The following is a 23,233-nucleotide window of genomic DNA, read 5'->3' as shown; positions in this document are numbered from 1 at the left end:
ATTTACACTGGCTGTTCACAAGAGCAGTTCACAGCAAGCACAGGAGCAACGCCTTTAGCTATGGTTTCTATCTTAATTTACAACCAGTGACATATTTGCTCATTTGTTAGACTTTGGTTTTTTACTTGAATGACATGCTCTCAGCAACTGTGGTTAATGCTTGGTGTGCCATGCTTAATTACATCACTGGGGGGCCACCCCTTGGTCTCATGTTTGGGCCCTGGGATCCTCCTGATCTACAATGCACAACAATACAGGTCTACATTTGTAGACTTTCCCTTGCAGGCATCCATGCCTAATGCATGAATGTCAGTCAACAAACTGCAATAAAGACATATGCTGCTGCCATTAGTTGATGGGATTGAGCAGCCCTGGAACTTCACACTTCACTCCTTCCAAAACTGACATAATTCCTTTTTAATTTTATCACTCTGTCATGGACAGAAATCAGGACCAGAGCTTCTTAGTGAAGTAGGAGCTGCCACATGGTTTGAAGGTTTCAGTGCCATTAACCAAAAGCACCTCCATCTTAGAGATGTCAGATTTCTGGACATTTTGAGGCTGTAGGGAATAAACATTTTTTCCTCTCCCCTCCCTGGTAAAAAGGAGATTTTTGGGGAAATTGAGATGTATGCAATACATAAGCAACAAATGTCCTGTATATGGGCCTCATTAAGATGCCATCCCTCACTAAGTGCAGGGACATACCTTGATTATGGCTATTTTATATGTCAGAATTATCATTCTTGAATGTTGTAGGCCATCTTAGATAGAAAATTGTGATTTTAAAAAACATTTTGTATTATAAAAGAGAATTTTTTTTTCACATACCCCCCAATCAGATTTTCTATTGGAAACATGTGGGGAGGGAGAGTCTTTAAAAATGACAAAAATCTAAAACGCATTTAAAACGCTGTTTTTTGACTAATGTAGCTGAATCCCAGATCTCTACTCCTTCTAGAAAGCCTTTGAACAAACTGGGCTTACCAGCTGGTGCTTTAAATTTCGGGCATCACACTGTGACATCTAGAACAGAAGATGACTTCTAGAAGCATTGGCTTCTGTAGCTGTCCACGCGCCACCTCTTCACCAATGTATTTGTTTGTGGCCCTTTTACATATTCAAGCATTGTAAACTGAACACATAAGAGGCAGCAGCAGTGCTTTTTTCTGGCAGTATGTGACAGTACAGAGTACCACCACCTTTTTGGGGTGCGGGGAAGAAGGCGGGAGGGCTCTTTGATCCTGTCAAAGCATTGCACCTTCTTCCCTTAAGCTGGGCTTGGGGAAGGAGGCGCAAGCCTGTGCCCCAGCAGAATGTTGGACAGTTTGACCCTGTGGTACACAGTCAGGTACTGAGAGTACAGGAAAAGGTATAGTGTTGTAGCAAGTCAATTGATTATACATTATGCAATAATGATATACCAAGATCTTAATGATGTTCCAGTAAAACATGCAATTGTTTTACATGTAATTGTTTTTCCTGGCCCCAAGGAATTTTTGTGTCCAGGGCAACCACCCAGACTGGCACCTTTTTTCCCCTAGAAACAAAGCACTGGGCAGTAGGATGGCAGTGGCAGGCCCCACCCTGTGCACATCCATTTTTAGGCTAGTATAGGGGCTGTTGTTACACAACTGATAGCCCTGAAAAAGCAGGCCAAACTTTTTATCCACTAAATCCACATTTTGTAATGCCCCTCTTTAGTTGTTTATCTTCTACACTAAAAATCCTCCAAACTTTAATTCAGTATTCACCAACTTGGTGCTGGCTGGGAATGATGGGAGGTGTATCTCAACAACATCTGGAGGGCACCTCGTTGGCAAAGCCTGACTTAGCTTTTCCTTGTATGGAAATTGCTCTGACCCCTTAATCATTTTGGCTGTTCTTTTCTGCACCTTTTCTAACTTTCCTTTTTTTATAGATGGAGCAACCAGAACTGTATTCACATTATTCCAAATGCAGCTGAACCATAGACCATAAAGGGATCACAATACTATTTTATTTTTGCTCTATTTCCTAATAATCCCCCAAATGGAAATTTCCCTTTTCGCTGCTGTCCTGCCACACACAGAGCTGTTCTTCCCACCAAGCTATTCTCTTTCCTGTTTAGTCACTGCCAAATTAGGCATCATCAGTGTCAATGTGAAGTGAGGAATTTTTACCCTCATCTGTTTCATTAACATTGAATCTGATTTACCATTTTGTTTTTTTCCTGCTTTGTTTTGTTTATTTTTGTTTTCCGGTTTGAAGAGGTTCTTTTTCTTTACCGTGAATAATTTGGAAGTATAATTTAGAAACTTAGCCACCTCACAGCACATCTGTTACTATAGATCACTTTTGAATACATCAAATAGCACCAGTCCCAATATGGATGTTTCTGGGACCCTGCTGTATCCTGCACTGCAAAGATGGTATAATTATTACCATCATCCACTTCCTGTTCTTTAACTAGTTACTGATCCTTAAAAAGACCACTTCTCTTACCCAATGACTGTTAAGTTGAGCCTTTGTTGAAGTAAAAAGCCTTTTTAGAAATGAAAGTATATAATTTTCTCGTTCCCACGACATGCATTAACAAACCTTGGCTGCAGTTTGTGGTTAGTGTTGGTTATTGTCCAGACTTGGCCCCATAGGTAGTGTATGATTTTGCAAGTTGTCCCCCCCCCCCCCAACTTGGGCAGAAATACAGCAAAAATGTGAATCACAAAGATATAGCTCAAAGCTAGAACATAAGTGGGACGTGGGTGGCGTTGTGGGTTAAACCACAGAGCCTAGGACTTGCCAATCAGAAGGTTGGCGGTTCGAATCCCCGCAACGGGGTGAGCTCCCATTGCTCGGTCCCTGCTCCTGCCAACCTAGCAGTTCGAAAGCACGTCAAAGTGCAAGTAGATCAATAGGTACTGCTCCGGCGGGAAGGTAAACAGCGTTTCTGTGCGCTGCTCTGGTTCGCCAGAAGCGGCTTAGTCATGCTGGCCACATGACCCAGAAGCTGTACGCCGGCTCCCTCGGCCAATAAAGCGAGATGAGTGCCACAACCCCAGAGTCAGTCACGACTGGACCTAACGGTCAGGGGTCCCTTTGCCTTTAGAACATAAGTTGCTAATGGTCAGGGGTCCCTTTACCTTTAGAACATAAGTTGCTACATGGTGCAAATGGCTACATGTAACACAGGTTCCCAACATGCATACTAACACAATGTAACAGATCCAGTAAGAAACCACACTGAATCAGCAAAATTGCCAGTGCTTATTGCACATGTTTAAACGAGGTCATGATGTACATGACTGGTGAAAATTGAAATGCTTTCTTTGAAACTTTATAAATACCACTGCCTGAACCACTGGGCGTGGTTGCAGTTTTGCGGAACAATCCTACTGTAACCTATTGCTTTTGCAATAAACGTTGGACTCCTAACTCCTCATGTTTCTGAGTTTTTATTGGCATAAACTCAGGAGATAAGCCATTTTTGGCTTACAACAGTAGGACTGGATCCACTTAATACAATACCAGTATACCAATCCCATGACCCAGTTCAGGAGGGACCTACATCCATTACACTCATATCTTCCTTGTGGGCTTCCTTTGGGCATCTGGTTGGCTTTTGAGGGAACAGAAGGTTGGACCGGATAGGCCTTTGATTTAACCCAGCAGGGCTTTTCTTGCCTTCCAGTGAATGTGAGAATGTTAATGGATACAGTTTCAAAAGAACACAAGAGATTTATAGATACAGTTCTGAGCTTTTCTAGCAAAAAGTGAAATGGATCCTCACTGGGGAAAGCTGTAAATGTCAAGATTCTGAACTAGAAACAATTATTTATGATCACAGACCCCATGCGCTTGTCTACTTAAATGGGGCTTGTGGTTTTTTGGTGGTGGTGGTGGTGGTTTAAAGCTTTCACAAATCTCCTTCAGTTATGTGTATATTGTGTTACAGAATTTTGGTAGGTGAGAAAACAAAATTGCTCTCCATCTGATATTTATTTAGCAATTACCAAAAAGCTAAATTCTCTCTAACATCACAGTTATCATTACATACAAAGTCTAGGAGCACAGAACATATAAGGAGAAAAGAAACGTTCTGCACAAATAACTCAGATCTTTGATTCTATAAATCAAATTTGCCACTTCTGAAAAACAGGAGAAACAGCTGTATGCTCCTCTTTAAAACATCAGTACTAATATTCGCAATTTCATCATACTTTCTTTTCCCTTGATGAGGCAGATCTGTTCTGAGAACATATATAGGGAGCTTCAAAAATGACATTAGTTTGTATGTTTGCATGACCTGGGCAATATTACGTAAAATTACATCCACTTATTAAACAATTCTACAAGAAAGTTGTTAATGTGAAACCCAAAATACGTAGTTTGACTTTGAAATGTTACTAACCAAGTCTCTAAAATAAATTGCACACCGGTCTTTATTGCTCTGTATATATTCCGTGTATAGTTAGCCAACCACAACGAAGATTTCAGCCCAGTCTGAAAAATGTACAGAATGCCAGAGTCTTCCCATCTCTCTTGCACTGTGGAACAAGAGCTCTTTGACAGCGGTGACGTCTCTGTGTCTTTGTTCAACTAAGGTCCAAGCTATAATGGACTCTCCAGGTGTTTGTTTGGTTTGGTTTTTAAAGCTATGGTGCAGGAACAAAATTTGATGGAAGCAGTACCATTGGGAAAGGGCCTACCAACTGATTACCCCATGCTATTTCCCTGATCTAAATCAAAGGACCTGTGTGGCAGCTAAATCTGGGTCCCTGTATTACCAAAGGCTAACGGCACAGGTTTTGTTTGGGGTAACAGTATAGGGGAAAGATTACCTCTTCATCTAGTGCATGGGTAGGCAGACTAAGGCCTGGGGGCCAGATCTGGCCCAATCGCCTTCTAAATCTGGCCCGCGGACGGTCCTGGAATCAGTGTGTTTTTACATGAGTAGAATGTGTCCTTTTATTTAAAATGCATCTCTGGGTTATTTGTGGGGCCAGCCTGGTGTTTTTACATGAGTCGAATGTGTGTTTTTATTTAAAAAGCATCTCTGGGTTATTTGTGGGGCATAGGAATTCATTCATTATTATTTTTCAAAATATAGTCCGGCCCCCCACAAGGTCTGAGGGACACTGGACCGGCCCCCTGCTGAAAATGTTTGCAGACCCCTGATCTAGTGCTACTGCTATGATCAAATTTATCCCCCTTTCCCTATAGCTGCTCTTGAGAAAAAGTCTGGAGATATCATCAGGAACATCTATGACATGTGTCATTTGGTCCTTGAGTTGCATAAAAAGCTGCATTTTAACAATGCTATCCTTAAAAAAAGAAAAAGAACGAGAGTGTAGTTATTCTTAAAAAGTTCTATGCTACTCTGTGGGTTCCAAATACATTAGAAGCATGGGGCATAAGCAGTGATTTTTTCTTTAAAAAAATGTTTAGGGGTACTCTCATTTTGACTCAAGAAAATCACCATTGACAGGAACACCATGACAGGAAATGAGGTCACCATTGGGGGTAGCAATGGAATTGATGATTCACCGTGCTAGAGAAGAAACTAAAATTTTTAAAATTTTAAGTTTCTTCTCATGTTAGAGTCACAAAATGTTTAGAGGTATGTGTACCCCTGCGTACCCCCAGAAAAAAAGCACTGGGCATAAGTTTTCTAAATGATAACATTGCAATATAAACAGAATATAAAAACAGCTATGGCTAATAGTTCCATGAAACACAATGTCAGAATTTCATCTGTGTTCCAGTAGAACATAATTTTCTTCTTCTACAAAAATTATTATTTTGTAAAATGCAGAGGAAACAAGAAAAAATAGCTTCCCACTCAAATAAAATTAACATATGGAAGAGTATGATGAACATTACATTAAAACCTATCTGAGAACCTTGTTTATCAATTACTGTGAATCCATTTGCCTTTTCAAAAAACAGTATTCAGTCTACAAAATAATTTTAGTTCCTTGATTCTTTCTCAGAATCGCACATTCATTCTAACTTAAATAAAAATAGAAATAGTATTGCAACAACAGCTTTGGCTTCTCTTTCAGTATCAGTACAACTGAAATAAATGGACTTGTTAAAGCATAACTAACTTAAATCCATTTATTTCAGTGGGTCAAATCTATGGTTTAGGCCGGATTAAGGGAAGACCACCCTAGGGTCTTAAATTACCATATGTAAACCTGGTGAAATTCTTTGGGCTTATAGCTGGCAGGCGGGGGTAGAACTAAAATTTCGCATAAATTTTTTATTAACATAAATTATAATTATTTTTAAAATACTGAAATAATTTTGATTTGTGCCAGGCACACAATGTTTTGATTGCTCCATGTATTTTATTTTGTATGTGGGATTTTAAAAAAATTAGAAGATGCAGAAGTACAGGACAGTCATTTTGTTAATTTGAAAGAAAAGGCTTTGGTTTCTTTCTAATGCATTTTTATGAGAAATGTACAGTAGCTTGTATATAAAATGTTTTAAGATCTTGGAAAGATAAACACAAACACTCCTGTACAATTTAGGGCATGGTACCCACTTGTGTGTGGCTTACTTCAACACAGAGAGAATAGTAAAACAGTTTTATGCCTTCCTCTTGATTCTAGCAACTGTATCTGAGTAGCACCAGAATCTGTAAACATGACTTTTAAGTAGCATCATTTACACAAGAAGCTATGGACCACAGTACTTGTGTTCATTTGATGTTATTTATCATCATGTAAAACTATTTTAACCCTGAAATCCTATTCATACTTTCCTGACCACAAGCCCTATTGAACACAGTGGGACGGCTGGTTAAAAATGCACAGGGTTGTATTACACATTTGTTTTTATAAGTTTGTTCTTATTAATCTCCACATATAAAAAATACAATTATAAATTAAATGAGCATCAGAATTTAACATACTGTAATGAAAATAAATGCAATTCGTTATAATATTTAAAATTAATTTGAAATGTACTTAATTCTTTATTATTATTTTTACACCATATCAATTTAGGATCAAGTCCTGATGTGTTAAAAGTTCAATAAGTAATAGTTACAGAACTAAAAGTTTGAAATTTACTGGTAATTGCCTTATTTGTTCTGTGCAAGCTTGAAAAGCATACCAGGTTGCTATAAAATCTTCAGGATTAGCTAGACTCATTGTCTCTCTGATTGGTTCTGAGCACTTTTCTATGACAAGGAGAATTTTAAATATCTCGGAGATCATTATGGACTCATTCATAATAATCAGCATTTGAATGATATATGTGCAAGTTCTATAATAATTTTATTGGGGGGAACAGATACAATTCTTTCTTGCTATGAATTGAAATATGCCTACAAGGAGAATTTTTTTTATTTTCCATATGGTAAACATTTCCATTGTTCAGACATTGCTGATAAACCTATAACCTAGCACATTCTTTGTGGGAAATAATCACAGTTTCAAAGCACATTTATGCCACACACTTCAATGAGCTATTTCTGAAAATCTTTAAACAAATTAAAAAACATGTGGTTTAAAAAAAATATATACACGTACAACAATTTAATGCCTTATCTCCATGCCTTTTTTTATTGTAAGTTGAAATGTTATGCACCATGACTTGTAAGTAAATTCAGTTGAAATCAATGAAAGTTTCTTCCAAGTAAATAAGTTTTAGAATCGAATTCATACAAAGATGCACATTATTGTATTAAAATTGTATATAGAAAGCCACTGGGTTACTCCTAAAACAAAGCATTTGAAAATACATTATAACTTAATTCATGCAAATTCAAACATGAATGAGAGAAAAAAATACAGCATTCATTTAAATTAGTATCAAAAGCATTGTTGGGATTCAAAAGAGGATCTGTTCCTCCCAAGTCAGCTATAGTGTTCGGTAAATGTAATAACAGAGCATGTTACAGAGGCACAGAACTAACGACAAATATATCAGGAGCAAATGTATGCATTTAAAAAGCTATCACAACAAGAAAAAAGCATAGTAGAGTAGCCAAACCTCTCTAAGCCAATAAAGGTACTTGAAAGCATAATTAGGCACTTCGAAAATTCAAGCAACAGTGCTACAGAGCAGCATTTAATTTACTTTTGATGAGAGCCTTAGGGTGTCTTTGCAGAGCAGAGTATCTTAGAAGCAAATAGACCTTCCCTCAACAGTCAGCAGATTCCTACAGACAGGCAGCCCCACAGCTTCATAGGGCTTTAGCATTGTCCACTCACTCCCCTCCCCTCTAACTCTCACAAATTCAAACTGAAAACTGAACAGTAGGGTGGTCAGTCAGTCAACAACCATAATAGTATAAATACATGACTACTCAAAGGTGTTGGGAGTGTCATTCTTTGCAAGAAGTTTGACCCTGAAGGGGGGGGCGACTTACTAGTATGCTGCATGAGCATAACACTGAATTTTCACACGCACTTATTGCAGCCAGTTTGCAGTTCTTAGAAGAGTCTGACAAAGCACATTTGCAATTATAGAAGCAGAAACCCATAGGAAAGAGGTGCATTTGAAACCTCGAGAAGTAAAGCAGTACAAATCTGAGCGGGACAGAAAAAAGGCAGGGAGATGTTAGTAAAGGGTACATGAGAGAAACAGAATTTTATTTGTTATTCAGGAAAAAAAATGTGATTTTGGCTCCTACCTGAAAAGAATGTGCCTCTATTTATTCTACCTTGGGAAACAAAAAGTTCCAGATTCTCCCTAGTTATCTGGATTAGCTTTCCCCTTTAAGAAGTTGTAGGTTCATAGCAAAAGGGGATTTTTTTTTGGCACAAATGCCTATTGAAAAGGGGGGGAGACGGGGGAGGAGGGAGGAGGGAAAGGGCGCGTGTTGGGGGGGGGGAATCAAGCCCAGTACAATAAATGAGTAGAATCAAAATACTGCCTGCACATTGAATCCATCAGGCTTCTCTGACACTCCCCTAGAGTCTAATTCATCTGAGAGGAGAGGGGATGCCAGCACAAGATAATCTCAGTTTCTTTCTCTGTCGCAGGGCAGATCAAAACTCCATCTACTCAAGGAATATGGCATAGTTTATCGTCTCTTTCCTGCTTCTAATTTGCAGTGAATTTCACAGGGCTTCCTGATTCATTTCCGGTCCCTTGTAAATCAATGTACAGACTTCGCTGTTTGCACAAGAAATTCACTGTTTAGATTTAGGCCAACAAACCATTTTCTGCCTTTAGATTGTCATACATGACTTTCTGGCTTATAGGACTTTTCAGCGAGTAAGACTTTGCTTTTCAGCAGAATTAGAAAAGATACAGGAAGACAATATGCCTAGCAAACAGAGTCTTACAAAATCTGCGGCGTGGAGGACCCTTCAGTAAGCATCAATCGTTTGGAAGTATTAATTTATTTAAATGCATATTTGTTTAAAATTGCTCATTGATGAAAACTGAGGGACAAAACAAACCTGGACTGGGTAGTACTTGGAGATAATAAAATGTTTAAAATAACCTCCTCCAACTTTTGCTAGGCTATTAAAGAAAGACCTGAAGCAAGACAGGAAGGAGAAATTCAGGCCGGGGGCACATGCAATCAGCTTCTGAAGCACCCATTAGCTATTATTAATTAATTCATTAAATTTATTTATTAATTTTATTTCATAAAATGTATACACCACTTGATTGTAAAAAAGCCCAAACAAACCTCAAAGTGGTTTACAAAAAGATAAAACAAATTCAAGCCCAATCAAAACCAAAGTACAATACTGTAAAACATATAGTGAAGGCACCTGGTTGGTATCAATAGGCAGTCAAGTGACCACAAGTGGGGTAAAGTGATATTGTAGGTAAACTGGTCTCAAGTTGTTATGGGTTTTGTATGCTAATTGCAACACCTTGAAATTGGCTGGTAGCAGATGGGCAACTAGTGCAGCTCTCTGAGCACAGGTGTTACATGCAGACATTGGTGTCACTCCTGTTGTGCAATTGTCCTGCAGCATTATTTGGCCAAGAAGACTCTGCTCCATATTTTCTACCATTTATTTGCTTTAGTCCTTTAAAATTTGCATTTATTTATACGCTGACTTTTGCCTCTGTCTCTGCCCACCACTGACACGTGGGAATGCGTCCCTTGGGCTGAAGAAAGTTCCTCACTACTGCCCTAATGGAAAGTTTTGTGTTTTGGTTTGGGTTCCCCCCCAATTGGGATGCGGGTGGTGCTGTGTGTTAAACCACAGAGTCTAGGACTTGCCGATCAGAAGGTTGGCAGTTTGAATCCCTGCGACAGGGTGAGCTCCCGTTGCTCGGTCCCTGCTCCTACCAACCTAGCAGTTTGAAAGCATGTCAAAGTGCAAGTAGATAAATAGGTACTGCTCTGGCGGGAAGGTAAATGGCGTTTCCGTGCGCTGCTCTGGTTCTCCAGAAGCGGCTTAGTGGTGACATGACCCGGAAGCTGTACGACGGCTCCCTCGGCCAATAAAGCGAGATGAGCACTACAACCCCAGAGTCGGTCACAACTGGACCTAATGGGCAGGGGTCCCTTTACCTTTACCCCCCAATATTTAGCTCTCTAAAGCTTTCCTTCTTCTTCTTCTTTTTAAATTAGCTAGTGAACCTTAATTAATTATTTTTTTTGTAGTGGGAACACAACAAAAGACACTTAAAATAATATCGCTTGACTGCCCTGAGGCAGTCACTATCAGTGTTACTTGTCTCTGTTAATTCTTGCTAATGATGGAATCCAGTGCACAGTGAATCATGCCTTTACCCAATGGATGGACTGTGGTAGAGATGGATTTAGGGCAATGTGACCAGTTCTGCTGCACTGGGCACTGGACCTGGGGGGCACTGCAGGACGTTGCAACTATGACATAGCAAAATGGAAGCCATTTATACTCCTAATAGCATTTCAAAGGACTTGGACTTTGTGGGGAGTTTGACATTTGGAAAACATCACACTCTCCTGATCTCTGTCATAATACAGAGTTGACAGGAAACAATTGCAAACACTTTCTAGACTTTCAACATTGACTCCTTTTTTTTTTTGGTCCATGTCATCTGGATCCACTGAATATGTAATTCTAGTAATTATTAAATTTTGGAAATGCTTGAATCCACATAACATATTGTGTGGGGCAGTGAGAGGGATAGAAAGTGGAAGCGGTCACAGTATTGGGGAGTTTGTGGTTTGAGGGGGGGAGTGACTAAAGGGAGACACGATGGATTTAATTATGCATGGTATGGGGGAAAGTCCTCCCCCCTCGTAAATATTAGAACACAAAGCCCACTGGCTCATGGCTACTAGCCATAATGGTTGTGCTCATGTCCTCCTTGAGGAGAAAGGTCAGAATGACTGTCTCAAGGAAATCTAAAAAATGTAGTATAAACACTGACAAATGGGAAATTGTGTCCTCCCTAAAAGAGGGCACATGTTGCGGTGAGACCTGGAGACCGACCTCCTGTGATGTGGATGGGTGAGATTGGACAGCCACAACACCCAATTGGTAGGTCTCTCGTTGTTGGGTGCAATCTGGCCAATGGGGCGCAGTTCAAATGGATCGAGGGACCTATATATCTACCCATGCACGTGACCCAGAGCTTCCTCTTTCGACTCGTGCATTCGGAACACCTCCCCACCTCTCCCTATATTTAGGGTATTTTGCGATTGACCTTACTATGCCGTCGTGTGTTGTTTGTCATTGGGACAGGGGCACAGGAGGAATTTCCCCACTTGGCTGATTGGCTGTTGCCATTTGGGTTTCGCCTGCTGCGTAGCAAATCATCACAACTTGTAAGGTTGTGGATAGGCACTCGTTCAGGTGATAGGGATGGGAGAATGGTCTCGTCATCCCTATGTGAAGGGTATTCCGTTAAAGGAATCCAGGGACTCAACTGGTTTGGTCAACCCCCGAGAGGGGGTTGTGCCTGTGCCTGAGTCCAGGGGGGCATCTGGGTGGTGAACATAGTCTGTTCCCAGCTGTTCACCTACCCAGGTGTTCACCCTTGGCTGACCTATGCTAGTGCCCCTGGGTCAGCGCTGCCTGCAAGGGTGCAGGCAGCTAGTCGAACCAGAGCCTATGCAACCACTCACCTTCTGTAATCAATAAAGTTGTGGCCTAAATTCTGCCAAAAACCAAACTAAAATTTGAGTCAAGTGTGTCTTTATTTAGGGGGGAGGTCTCTGGGTCTGAACATGCAAACTCTGGCCTGCGAGCGCTCCAGTTGGATAACAGCCTTTACCAAAGGTGTCATGGGCTTTGAAGACACTCGAACTCAGGATGCAAGGGAGAAACGTGCTAAGAGGAAGGCACGCTTGGCAAATCCACACCGTGATCAACTCCCGCCCGGAAACCAATGGCCCCACTGTGAAAGGACATGTGGATCCAGAATTGGCCTCCACAGTCACTTACGGACTCATTGTTAAAACCGTGTTTATGGAAGACAATCTTACTTGGCTACGAGTGATAGAAGAAGAAGAAGAAGAAGAAGAAGAAGAAGAAGAAGAAGAAGAAGGAGAAGGAGAAGAAGTTGAAGTTATCTCCAGGTTTTTAGTCACTATTTACTATTTAATGGCTGGTTACCACAGCTGCAGAGCTGTCTGTAGGTGTCAGGGCACAATTGGAAGGCACATACTGAAACTAAAGCTTATCTGGGTCTAGTGAGTAGTCTATTTTAGAAAAGAAAATCACTGTGGAAACATGAACTTTAATACATTTGTATCCTGCAAGTATAAACTATATCTTTTAAGGACTCTAGAATTGATTAGAGTCATACATTAGTCTGTCAACACCCCACACTCCACTTTTCTACCATTTCTTTTAGTTTCCTCAACATTCTGTCACATGCTAGTGTGACCAAGAAACAGAACTCAGGATGAGTAGCAGTCTTGGTTGGCAATGGCTGGGATCAGCAGGAGTTGGAAGCTGCTTTTGTAGGTTGCCACTCCACTGATGTCTCAAAATGCAACCAGACTTACATCTTTTCTCTAAACGGTTATAGTTGCTACTCATTCCGATGAGAAAGTGTGATCCAGTCACTTTCTGGAATATGAATGCTATGATTGTAGGAATAGTTTTATAGTTTTTATATTCTGCTTCTCTTGCATTTTACCTTGTTTTATATTATTCTACACCACTTTGATCGCTTCCACTGGGAAGATGATTTGCGGAATGAAAGAATGGCTACTCTTAAACACCTCTTAGCTGCCTCAAAAGGTAACTGCATAAAAAGAAACCCAACCGATAAGAATTTCACTAAAGCTTCCCAACCCCTTTGATAATGTTCAAATACATTTTCCCATTAGTTAATGGAGAATGGTAGAAAAAATGCAGCTTGGGGGGCATAGCACTATGAATTTAATAATCTTTCATGGTCAAGAAAGCTCTCTTCATTGAAATCTGATGTTATGCAATAACTTTTACTGTGTACTGGCTTGGTAATGATTTTACTCATTCATATAAGCCAGGCAAAGGGAACCTTTGGCCCTCCAGATGCTTCTGGACTTCATCAGCCCCACCCAGCATGGCCAATAGTGAGGAATGATGGGAGCTGTATTCCAGCCATATCTGGAGGGTCAGAGGTTCCCCATCCCTGATGCAACCAATCATGTTGAGGTCAAATGTCAACTCTTTCCACTTGGCCATCCCCTAGCATTTTGTATTAGGACTGGTTATAATACTGTCATGTCCTTCCTAATTAAGAACTTATGTTCGGCATGTTTACTAAGGATACCCCAACACACTTGGGAGCCTAGCCAAAGTCTTTGGTTATTACAGTTGGGTTAGGAAACCTGCTGGGTCAAATTGTTACAGTTGAACTTAACAAGGGAAATTGAGAAATACTGTTATCACTTTTAAGGATATGAAACCCTTGTTAATCGTGAGAAGTGTTGTTTTCTCCTTCCTTCTGTTCATGCCAAACCCACTAATGACAGAGTACAGTGAACACTTAAAACACAAATAAACAGCTTGTTCTAGTTTTAGGGGGAATGGCTTTCTGTCTTTGCAACCTAAAATTGTCCCACAGCTTTTTTTCTGCATTAACTTCCATAAAAAACAATTAGATATTAATACTCCTTTGTAAATGTTTGAACTGTTCCAAGGGTTTTTAAAACATTTTGGGTGGTTCTTCTGGATGGGATTTAGATAGACAATTGAGACCATAAAATGTATTGCAGTTTCTCCACCATTAATACAGGATGTCTCTTGGTGGTGTTGGAAAGTAAATGCTGCTGAGGACACATAATGATGTCTGTTGTAGTGAGGATGTTAATAATTGCAAACAGGCAGCACTTGAAAGGGATTTCATGGGTAAACTAGTTGAGTGATTCTGAAATTCTGGTGTGTGGTGGCTATTTGCAGGTAGAAGGAAGAACCGTGATATCCAAATTTCATTTAAACAGGCCAGAGCTTTCTTTAAGAGCTAATAACAAAGGACCAGGCCAATGGGGTCTCTGCAGTTGTTAAACAAGATAACAAAATCAGTATGTCCCATTAAATTGAATCATTGCAAGGCATGCATAAGGTGCCCTGGGGCACAGTTTAACAGACTGGAAGCATAAATGGCTCACAGCATACTTAGAAGCGGGGTGACTTAAGCAAAAACACGTGAAATTTGAAGTAGTCATTTACATGCCAAAAATTATATTAAGAAATAAAATGAAAGAGCCTCATGAACATTTGGGGTATGCTATCTGAATTCCTGTGAGCAGGATGAATATTGTTATAGATCAAACCCTAGAAATTAATAAATGGTAGGATTTTGATTATTTGGGATGTGAAGGGAGAACTACAAGCTGCAGAAAGATTCCTAAGCTAACCTTTGCAAAACAACCTGGCCAAGCTAGGGCTATTAAGAAATGATACAGGGCCATTGAGGACCATTGGCAATACTGGGATCCATCTTGGGCAGGCTGGCTGGGAGAGATGCCTTGGACTCTAGGGCTGCACTGCTATGGGGGAAGAGTCCCTCTTGAAATGACCATGCACAGTGAAGGTGTAAATAGGTGATTAAACCATCTTTATTAAAGCTATGACAGTGTTCACTGTGTCTCAGTTCTCCAAAGGAACACAGACTCTGGACTCCCAGTGGGAGTGACACCTGACTTTTGTAACAATACTAAATGCAGAACCATTTTTAGGGAGTGAAAGAAGACAAAAAGCACCATAAATGCTAGAATGTGAAGGATTGGGATAAGAAAGAGTGAAATTACTGTTTGCAAGCAGAGAAGAAACATAGTTTACCTTGGGTATAAACAAAGGGTCAGTCCCAGTTAATACCTTGTCTGAATGAAACACACATAACTGAGCACACAGCTGCAGGAAAGAGCTGGCCAAAGGTTCAAATACAGCCCTGTGAAAGAAGAGAACACCTAGTTTAGGCTGTAAGGCAGGAATTGGTATAAAACCTAACACAATATGATGATGATGACGATGATGATGATGATGATTGTTATTGTTATTATTAATAATAATTTCTACTCCAGCAGTAGAACCTCATGTCAGATAGACCCTACATGTGCTACAACATAATGCAGTTAGAGGAATCCCTCCTAGAGAACAATGTGGCCTTGACACTCAAGAAGCAACCCAGAGCCATTCAGCTGTGTTAAATAAATAAGGGCCAGCTGGAAATGTACAACTGAGCTCTGCAACAGCAGAACTTCCTAGATTGGACCCTTCAGGTCCTGGGGAGAAAGAGTCAGCTTTCAACAGAGAAACTATTTGGTGATGGTCTAGCACCTTCAGGAAGAAAGCAGGAAACTCTTCGGGTGGAGGAATACTCCCATGTCCCTGCCCAGGATGTTCGTATCCTTGTCTGCTGTGAGGAGACAACCCTGGAACTCATTAGAATTCTTCACCAAACACCTCACCCCTTAAGTTTCTAAGGGGTAGGGGAAACTGACAGATAACCTCAAGGTTGACAAAGGCTTGAGGAAACCTCCTCTCTCGCAGCACAGAGGGGAAACACTGGACACCAAGATAACCACAATCCACTATACCATATGAGCCTTCTGCATTGACTACACCACACAAGTCCATAGCCTCACTCCTTCACCTAAATCCCTGGCATTTAGGGGCTGGAAAACAAAGAGGAAGGAGATATTGTGCCATCTGTTGTGGGCCTTGACTGTATTCATTACAGTTGAGTGAATTACACAATCTCCAAAACCTTGATTAGCACCCTTTGCTGCAGCTGACAAACTCTGGGAAAAGGCCATAATATCAACCATCAAGACAGAAACAAAGGAAAACAGAGACCAACTTCACCACACTGGAAACATCCACTCAGCCTGCCAAGCTTTACAATAAGCTCATGGGGAAAGCACTGCAGGAGGTTGGTGGGAAGAAAAGGAAAAACTTCAGCACTTGTGGCCAGATATTGGGCTGAGGACCCAGGCTGAACCACAGTGAACTGAAAAGTCTACCACAGAAGACTTTGCGTTATGGACTGTTCTGGCACCAGATCTGTCCCTGTTGCTTCTGTGCTTCTTGGAACTCCATTTTTCCTTCCACTTATTTGATCTTTTGGCAGAAGTCCCAGCCATGAGAGGCTGTAGAGCAGTACTGAAGGAGACCTTTAACCCTCTGGGTAGGAACCATCTGAGGATCAACTACAGAAAACAGGAACTCATCATTTCACAGCCCACGTAAGAGAAGGTTGATTCTGCAGCATCAGACATACCACTATGGGCATCAGACACATCTCCTTCTTGAGGCAAGTACAGTGATACCTCGGGTTACAAACACCTCGGGTTACATACTCCACTAACCTGGAAATAGTACCTCAGATTAAGAACTTTACCTCAGGATGAGAACAGAAATCGTGCGGCGGCAGTGGGAGGCCCCATTAGCTAAAGTGGTACCTCAAGTTAAGAACGGTTTCAGGTTAAGAACAGACCCCCCGGAACAAATTAAGTTCGTAACCAGAGGTACCACTGTAATTGTGGGAGACTGAGGAAGTGTCCAGGGATGCCAATGAGGCAAGATGCAGCAGTCCTGCAGATTAAGCAAAAGTGTGGGAAAACTGCTGAGGTGCATGTGCTGTTAGCCCATGGCACTGCTGAACCTCAATAGAACGTGCAGTCTGGACAAAGCAGGCAGGCATGTCATTGCCAAAGGCTGTGAAGTTCAAGCAATGAAGATGGAAAGGAGGGAGCCTGGTAGATGCAGTCCTGCAAGGATGGGTGTATGCAAGATAACATGGTGCTATGGGGCTGTTGGGTCCAGCATTGATGATTCATTTGCAAGGGCACAAATCAGTGATCCAACTCTGTTCAAAGATGTGGAGCATGCCTTTAAGTCACCAGTGGTGGATTTCCTTGCACCCAGCTGGACAGATCCAAACACTTGCCCCTCCCTAACCAGCAACCAGTAACAGTGGGGATGAAAAAACAAGCAGGGAGGCACAAACAGCCAGTGCAGGCAGGGGTGGAAATGGAGGGAAAATGCTAAGAACCCTGATAAAGGAGATAAACACTCAAAGGAGCCCAAATGACAGGAGCAAAATTGGGAGAGGAAGGGGGGAAATCACCAAACTCAGAAACCAACACGAATCAAACATTAAAATGACTATAGATAAGGGTTTTTTTTCAGAGAGAAAAAAGATCCAGCTGTTACTGACAGTAGACAAGTGGGTCAGGAGAGAGAGGAATGACTCCTCCCCATGGAGAGGAGGCAGAAGGCTTCAGATGACCCTGCCTGATCTTTCCAATAGGAGTTATCTATTTTTGTGTTTCTAGACCAACAATTTAGAAACACATTACCATATTCTGTGACCAGAGATTTCTACCTGTGTTTTTATTGCTGCTGTATGGAAAAGACACATGAATCACACCTTTGGAAGTTTGTAAGTAAAATCCATTTTAAACTTATCAAACTGTGTGGTCTGTTCATTACAGATGAGGGTAGAAAGGGGAAGCACTGTAAGCAACTTGGGATGGTATCTTTAAAAGGTTCAACAGCCTACATTCCGAAACTTTACTTCGCTGCTGGGGCTCTTTCTTACTGGAGAGTGTGCTTGCTTCTGTGTTTCAATCTAAGGATCCAGTGAACTCTTTTAAACCAAATACATTTGTTTATATAATAATTCCTAATAGATCCATCTAGCTCAGTCCTGTCTACACCAGCTGGCAGCAGCTCTCCCGGGCTTCAGGCAGGGAACATTCCCAGTCCAACCTGGAGATGCTAGGGATCGGACCTTGGACCTTTCACATGCAAAGCAGATGCTCTGCCACTGAGTTAAGGCTCTTCCATGTGAAAATGACATCATCTGCCAGAGTGCAAGGGCAACTTTGACAGCCTCTCCTTGCTCTGTCAAGTAAATGGGATGATAAACAGGCTTTCCGTTTTTTTCCTATTGTTTGACAGATTAGCAGAAAGGAAGTCAGACAATGGGAAAAATAAGCGGGGGGTGGGTAGTTATTTCTGTTATCTTCATACCAGCATTCAAATGGAAGCATTTCTTTGAAACCTTGTTTGCATTTCTAATTGAAGGTTGTATTTCAGCTGGATGAAGATCTTTTGTTAAAGCTGAATGAATTTTGCAGTTTGAATCAATGCAATCAGAAGTAAGCACGGAGCTCACCCCAAGAAACTATGTATAGGATTGTGGTCCTGCTGATTATAATAAGCTGGAGTGTTATGCTGCATACTGCTGCTCTGTGTGTAGTAATGGATTGGGTACAGCTGCCTGCAGTTTTGGACTTACATTTCAACATGGCCTTGGGGGCTGTCAGGATGTGCTCCTGCCGTTTAAAATTTACCACTGAAAATTTATCTCTTTTTCTTATTCTGGGTATAATTTGAACAGCAAAGACTCTTTGTGCAATTCTAGCAAACACCATAGTGTTATTCTTTTGAATCTGTGAAACTATGCTAAGGATAAAACAGACATATTGCTATTAACTTTGACTTGGATTTAAAAAGAAAGGGGGGGGACTGGGGGAAGGGCTGTAGCTCAATGGTATCAGCTTTGCATCCCAAAGGTGTTCAGGTTCGTGTCCTGGCATCTCTAGGTAGGGCTGGGGAAAACCCGTTTTCAGTAAAATTACACAATACTGAACTAGATGAACTATTGGGCTGACTCAGTTTAAGGAAGCTTCTTATGCTGATTTGAATGATAGGTCTAGGAATAAGGCACTACAACGAAGCATCCACTCTTGACCCTCCCCTGCTCACACTTTTCTCCCCCACGGTTAGACAGATTATCTCATAAAAGCATAGAGTTGGAAGGGACCCCTGAGGATCATCTAGTCCTACCCCCAGCAATGCAGAAATATACAGCTGTCCCTTATGGGAATTGAGCCTTCAACCTTGGCATTGTCGGCGCCACACTCTAAACAACTGAGCTATCCGGTCATCCTCAGCTGTTTTTCTCCTGATGACAGCTGCTTCTGACCATGGACCCTTACCGGGATTTTTAAAAAGCTGGGTGAAAAGTGCAGGGCTGTATCCAAAGTAGCATTAAGTAACACAGCCTGTCAATGAAGGATTTGTGCAATTGGACCTCCCCCCACCTGAGAACCCCTAAATCTGTTCTAGGGGTTTCCTAGATTTGGAGGGATGTGTAGGAGGGAGGAGAGTGGGGCAAAGTCCTGTTGCACAAATGGAATATTTGGCTCCTCTGCCCCACTAATGCTGCGGTTTAAATTTCTTAACTCCCAGTTTACAGGGAGTTTTTCCAAGGTTTTTCCCCCCTTTTGTTATCTCTTCTCACACACATAGTTTTCTATTAAGGCTGATTTCATGGGAAAACACCCTGCTGTGAATCAAATGCCAAGCTGACATTTAGGGGTGGTGAACATTTATTTCGAAAGAGAGAGAAAGAAGTCAGTTTTCTCTGACTTGATCTCTTTGAAGAGGCTTAGGGTACAATTCAAACCCCAAGCAGAAGTTTTTCTGAAGAGCAGGGTTAGGAAATCTTACACTTGGGGGCCTCAATGCCTCTGGCGCTTTCCAACACTTGCATGTGGTCCCTGGAAGTTTGACCAGAACCTGCCCTTTAGTTAAAAAGGTCCCCCACCCTTGCAGGAGTCTGATGATCATTTTTTAAAAAGACAATTAAAAATATAGGCTCTGCTTCCTATGATAAATTCACACTATTGTTTTCTCCTACCACCCCCTCTTGTCAAACAAGTTTTAGAAGTAATATAAAATCTTGTAAAACCAATATTGTAGAGGAATTAGTGGGCTGATGCGCCCTCTTTGAAATTCCCTGTAACCCTCTGAAAAGAATGTCTATCTCAAGACTGAAACAAAGCCCTATCCTCAGCTTCACAGATGTGCAACAAAACTATGGTATTTGTTTACATATTTTATGTCCTGCATCTTCAACATAAATTTATGCTCCCAAAGCAGCTAGGAGTAGTAAGAAACAACAAAATACAATTCGATGGTGGTGATCGTGAGAATAGTAACAATACAGCATAATTAAAATAATAAACAAAAGCAGCAGCAACTCATTCACATAAAAAAAATAATCAAATTGTTCCAAGTTAAAAATACTTCTATTTTGTTGTTGTTTAGTCATTTAGTCGTGTCCGACTCTTCATGACCCCATGGACCAGAGCACGCCAGGCACTCCTGTCTTCCACTGCCTCCCGCAGTTTGGTCAAACTCATGCTGGTAGCTTCAAGAACACTGTCCAAATATCTTGTTCTCTGTCATCCCCTTCTCCTAGTGCCCTCAATCTTTCCCAACATCAGGGTCTTAAATCTGCAAAAACATATGTTTTTGCCTGCTGACAGCAACTAGGTCACCAGGTTGTTGTTGTTGGTAAAATTTCTATAACACCCTTTATCCGAAGATCACCCATGGAGAAGACATTCCAAGGCAAAGGTGCCACAACAGAAAAGGCTTTCTCTCCAGTTGCCACCCACATTTTAGAAAGCAGTGGAGTCCAGAAAGAGGCCTCAGATGATAACCTCAGTGGGTGGGCAGAAAGATATGGAAGAAGGTGGTCCAAGAACATTCCGGATAATTGTGTGTGATAATTCTCCCCCTCCCTTTTCTTGAAGTCACATAGTATTAAAGGGAGGTTTTCCATAGTCTCCCTACTCAGAGCAGACCCATTGAAGTTATGACTAACTTAGGTTAATTAATTTTTAGTGTATCTACTCTGAGTAGGTCTTAGTTGAATGCAACCCTGTTCTATCTTTCTCTCCTCCCAGCAGAGTTCTGAAGCAGAATCCTATTCAGGCACTCATCTGACACAGCTGTGCCTGGCTCCAGCAAGGTTACTACATTTCATATTTTGCTCCAGGACCTGATACAGTGGTACCTCGGGTTACATATGCTTCAGGTTACATACACTTCAGATTACAGACTCCGCTAACCCAGAAATATTACCTCGGGTTAAGAACTTTGCTTCAGGATGAGACCAGAAATTGTACTCCGAGAACAGTTTCAGATTAAGAACGGACCTCCGGAATGAATTAAGTACTTAACCCGAGGTACCACTGTATTCTGTGTGCTGTAGTACAGGGATGCTGCCCACTCTGTGCCTATTCTGTGTACCTACATAGCCCTAAAAGCAATTCAAATTTTGCATATGCGATTGAATCCTCACCTGGTATTTTCCTTTCTTTTGCCACACCTTGGAATGGAAAAGGAGGTTGGTGCATCTGTTTAATCCAGCCTTGTTTTTAAGCGCTCCCCACAGGCAACAAAAATGCCCAAAAGGCAAGCCAGTGATCTGCTGGAGGAGTGATGGAGCTCCTGTCTTGATCACTCCCTTGCTATTGCTCAGCAAGCTAGTAATTTTTTTGTGGTCTGGTTTACAAGGCATGTTTAATCGTTACCAATGGTGGGTGGAGGTTGCGAGGCACTGAGCACATGCCATCACTGATAATTCTGGGGAACTGAGGGGAGAGTCGTTTGCATTCCAGTTGCTCCAGTTTTCGCTTTCTGCATTGGCACTGACTGGTGGGAAAAATTCTCCTTGGAACCTGAGATTCGTCTGGGCTGAGAGCCTCATAATAATGACCCTGGCTACTGGATGTATTGACAATTAGTTAGGACAATGGTTTCCAAATGGGAGGTTCATATTTACCAAAGTATTGTGAGATGTCTTTAAGGTGGTCTGTCAGCCTGGCTGCTTGGGGGGAAGGTGGCTTTGGAGTTGGTGACAAAATCTGGAATGGGTCTTGAGGAAAGCCAAAAGGCCTTTGGCAGGGTTTGCAATATGCCACCTAGTCTCACTTGGAATGAGAGATAAGATCCACTACTCAAAAACAGAACTTTTGGCAAGAATCCACCAGCCTCACCACTCACTGCATATGGTACATCTGGAATCGTTAACTGCTCCCAACTTTCCCAAAGTTTAGTTTCCTAAACCACCCATTTAATGCAATGAATGTGCACAGGGTTTTTTTTTTTTAGCCCAAACTTGGCACCTCTCAGGTGGGTACCATTGCCATTATAAGAGAGGAGTTTATGGTGAGTTTCAGCACCTCTTTTCCTAGAAAAACAACATTGGATGTGCCTATAGTGTTAAATGGAGTTCTTCAATGCTTTGGTGTAGTTTTTGTCAGTTTGAGTCACAGGCCAAATTCAATGCATAAAAAAGAAATGTTCCTGCTGTTGTCAGTCACTGCACCCTCTGTTTTTCACAGACATGCTGTGGACCACCTATATGAAGCACATGGACCACAACTTGGGAATTCCTGAAAAGGATGTCCTACTGTATGATAGGGAAACCAGGCCTTTAGTGTGGTGGCACCTACCACATTTGGAACTCCCTCCCTGTTCTTATCAGACAGGCATCATCTCTATTTTCTTCCTGGTGCCTCTTGAAGGTCTTCATTTTTCAATAAGTCATTTAAGTGGAGATCTTTATCCCAGGCTAGATTTGTATTGTTTTTGGAACTGTTTTTACATATGAAATTGATTTTAATTGTTTTCTGCGTATGAAGTTAAGCAATTGTTTTTATTCTTGATGTTCTTATTGTGAAATCGCTTTTAGCAAATGTTATGTACTGAGCTGAATCCTAGAACAATAGGATCCAGAATGCAGCAGTCTGATTGGTCCACAGGAGCCACCCAATCCAGCTCCAGGTGGAAGTGAATCAGTGATCTGATTGGCCTGTAGGAGCAGCTAATCAGGCTCCTGGATGAAGTGAATCAGCAACCTGATTGGCCTACAGGAGCAGCCCGGAATTAGCCAATCACGAGAGGCCCATGGTGTAAATAATGTATATATAGCTAGACGTTTTGGGGAAAGTTTCATTCATTGCTACTATGAGCTGAATAAAGAGCATGAAATTCACAATTCATACTCGACTCCACGGAGATCTTTATCC

The 23,233-nt window shown here is 41.4% G+C and overlaps 1 protein-coding gene across 1 annotated transcript in view; it reads right to left on the bottom strand.

The window, feature by feature from the left end:
* Window positions 1-22,977, bottom strand: part of ASIP (agouti signaling protein) — an 81,850-nt gene extending 58,873 nt beyond the window's left edge. The window contains exons 1-2 of the mRNA XM_083619254.1: window positions 21,502-22,977; window positions 15,213-15,285 (exon numbers count right to left, since the gene is read on the bottom strand). Coding sequence (XP_083475380.1) covers window positions 15,213-15,285; window positions 21,502-21,556 — 128 coding nt within the window. The 5' untranslated portion in view covers window positions 21,557-22,977. The remainder of the gene's footprint in view (window positions 1-15,212; window positions 15,286-21,501) is intronic.
* Window positions 22,978-23,233: the final 256 nt, after the last annotated feature.

Source organism: Podarcis filfolensis (assembly GCF_964270895.1).
Source record: "Podarcis filfolensis genome assembly, chromosome: 6".
Classification (NCBI taxonomy): domain Eukaryota; kingdom Metazoa; phylum Chordata; class Lepidosauria; order Squamata; family Lacertidae; genus Podarcis; species Podarcis filfolensis.
This window is presented reverse-complemented; position numbering and strand designations above follow the sequence as displayed.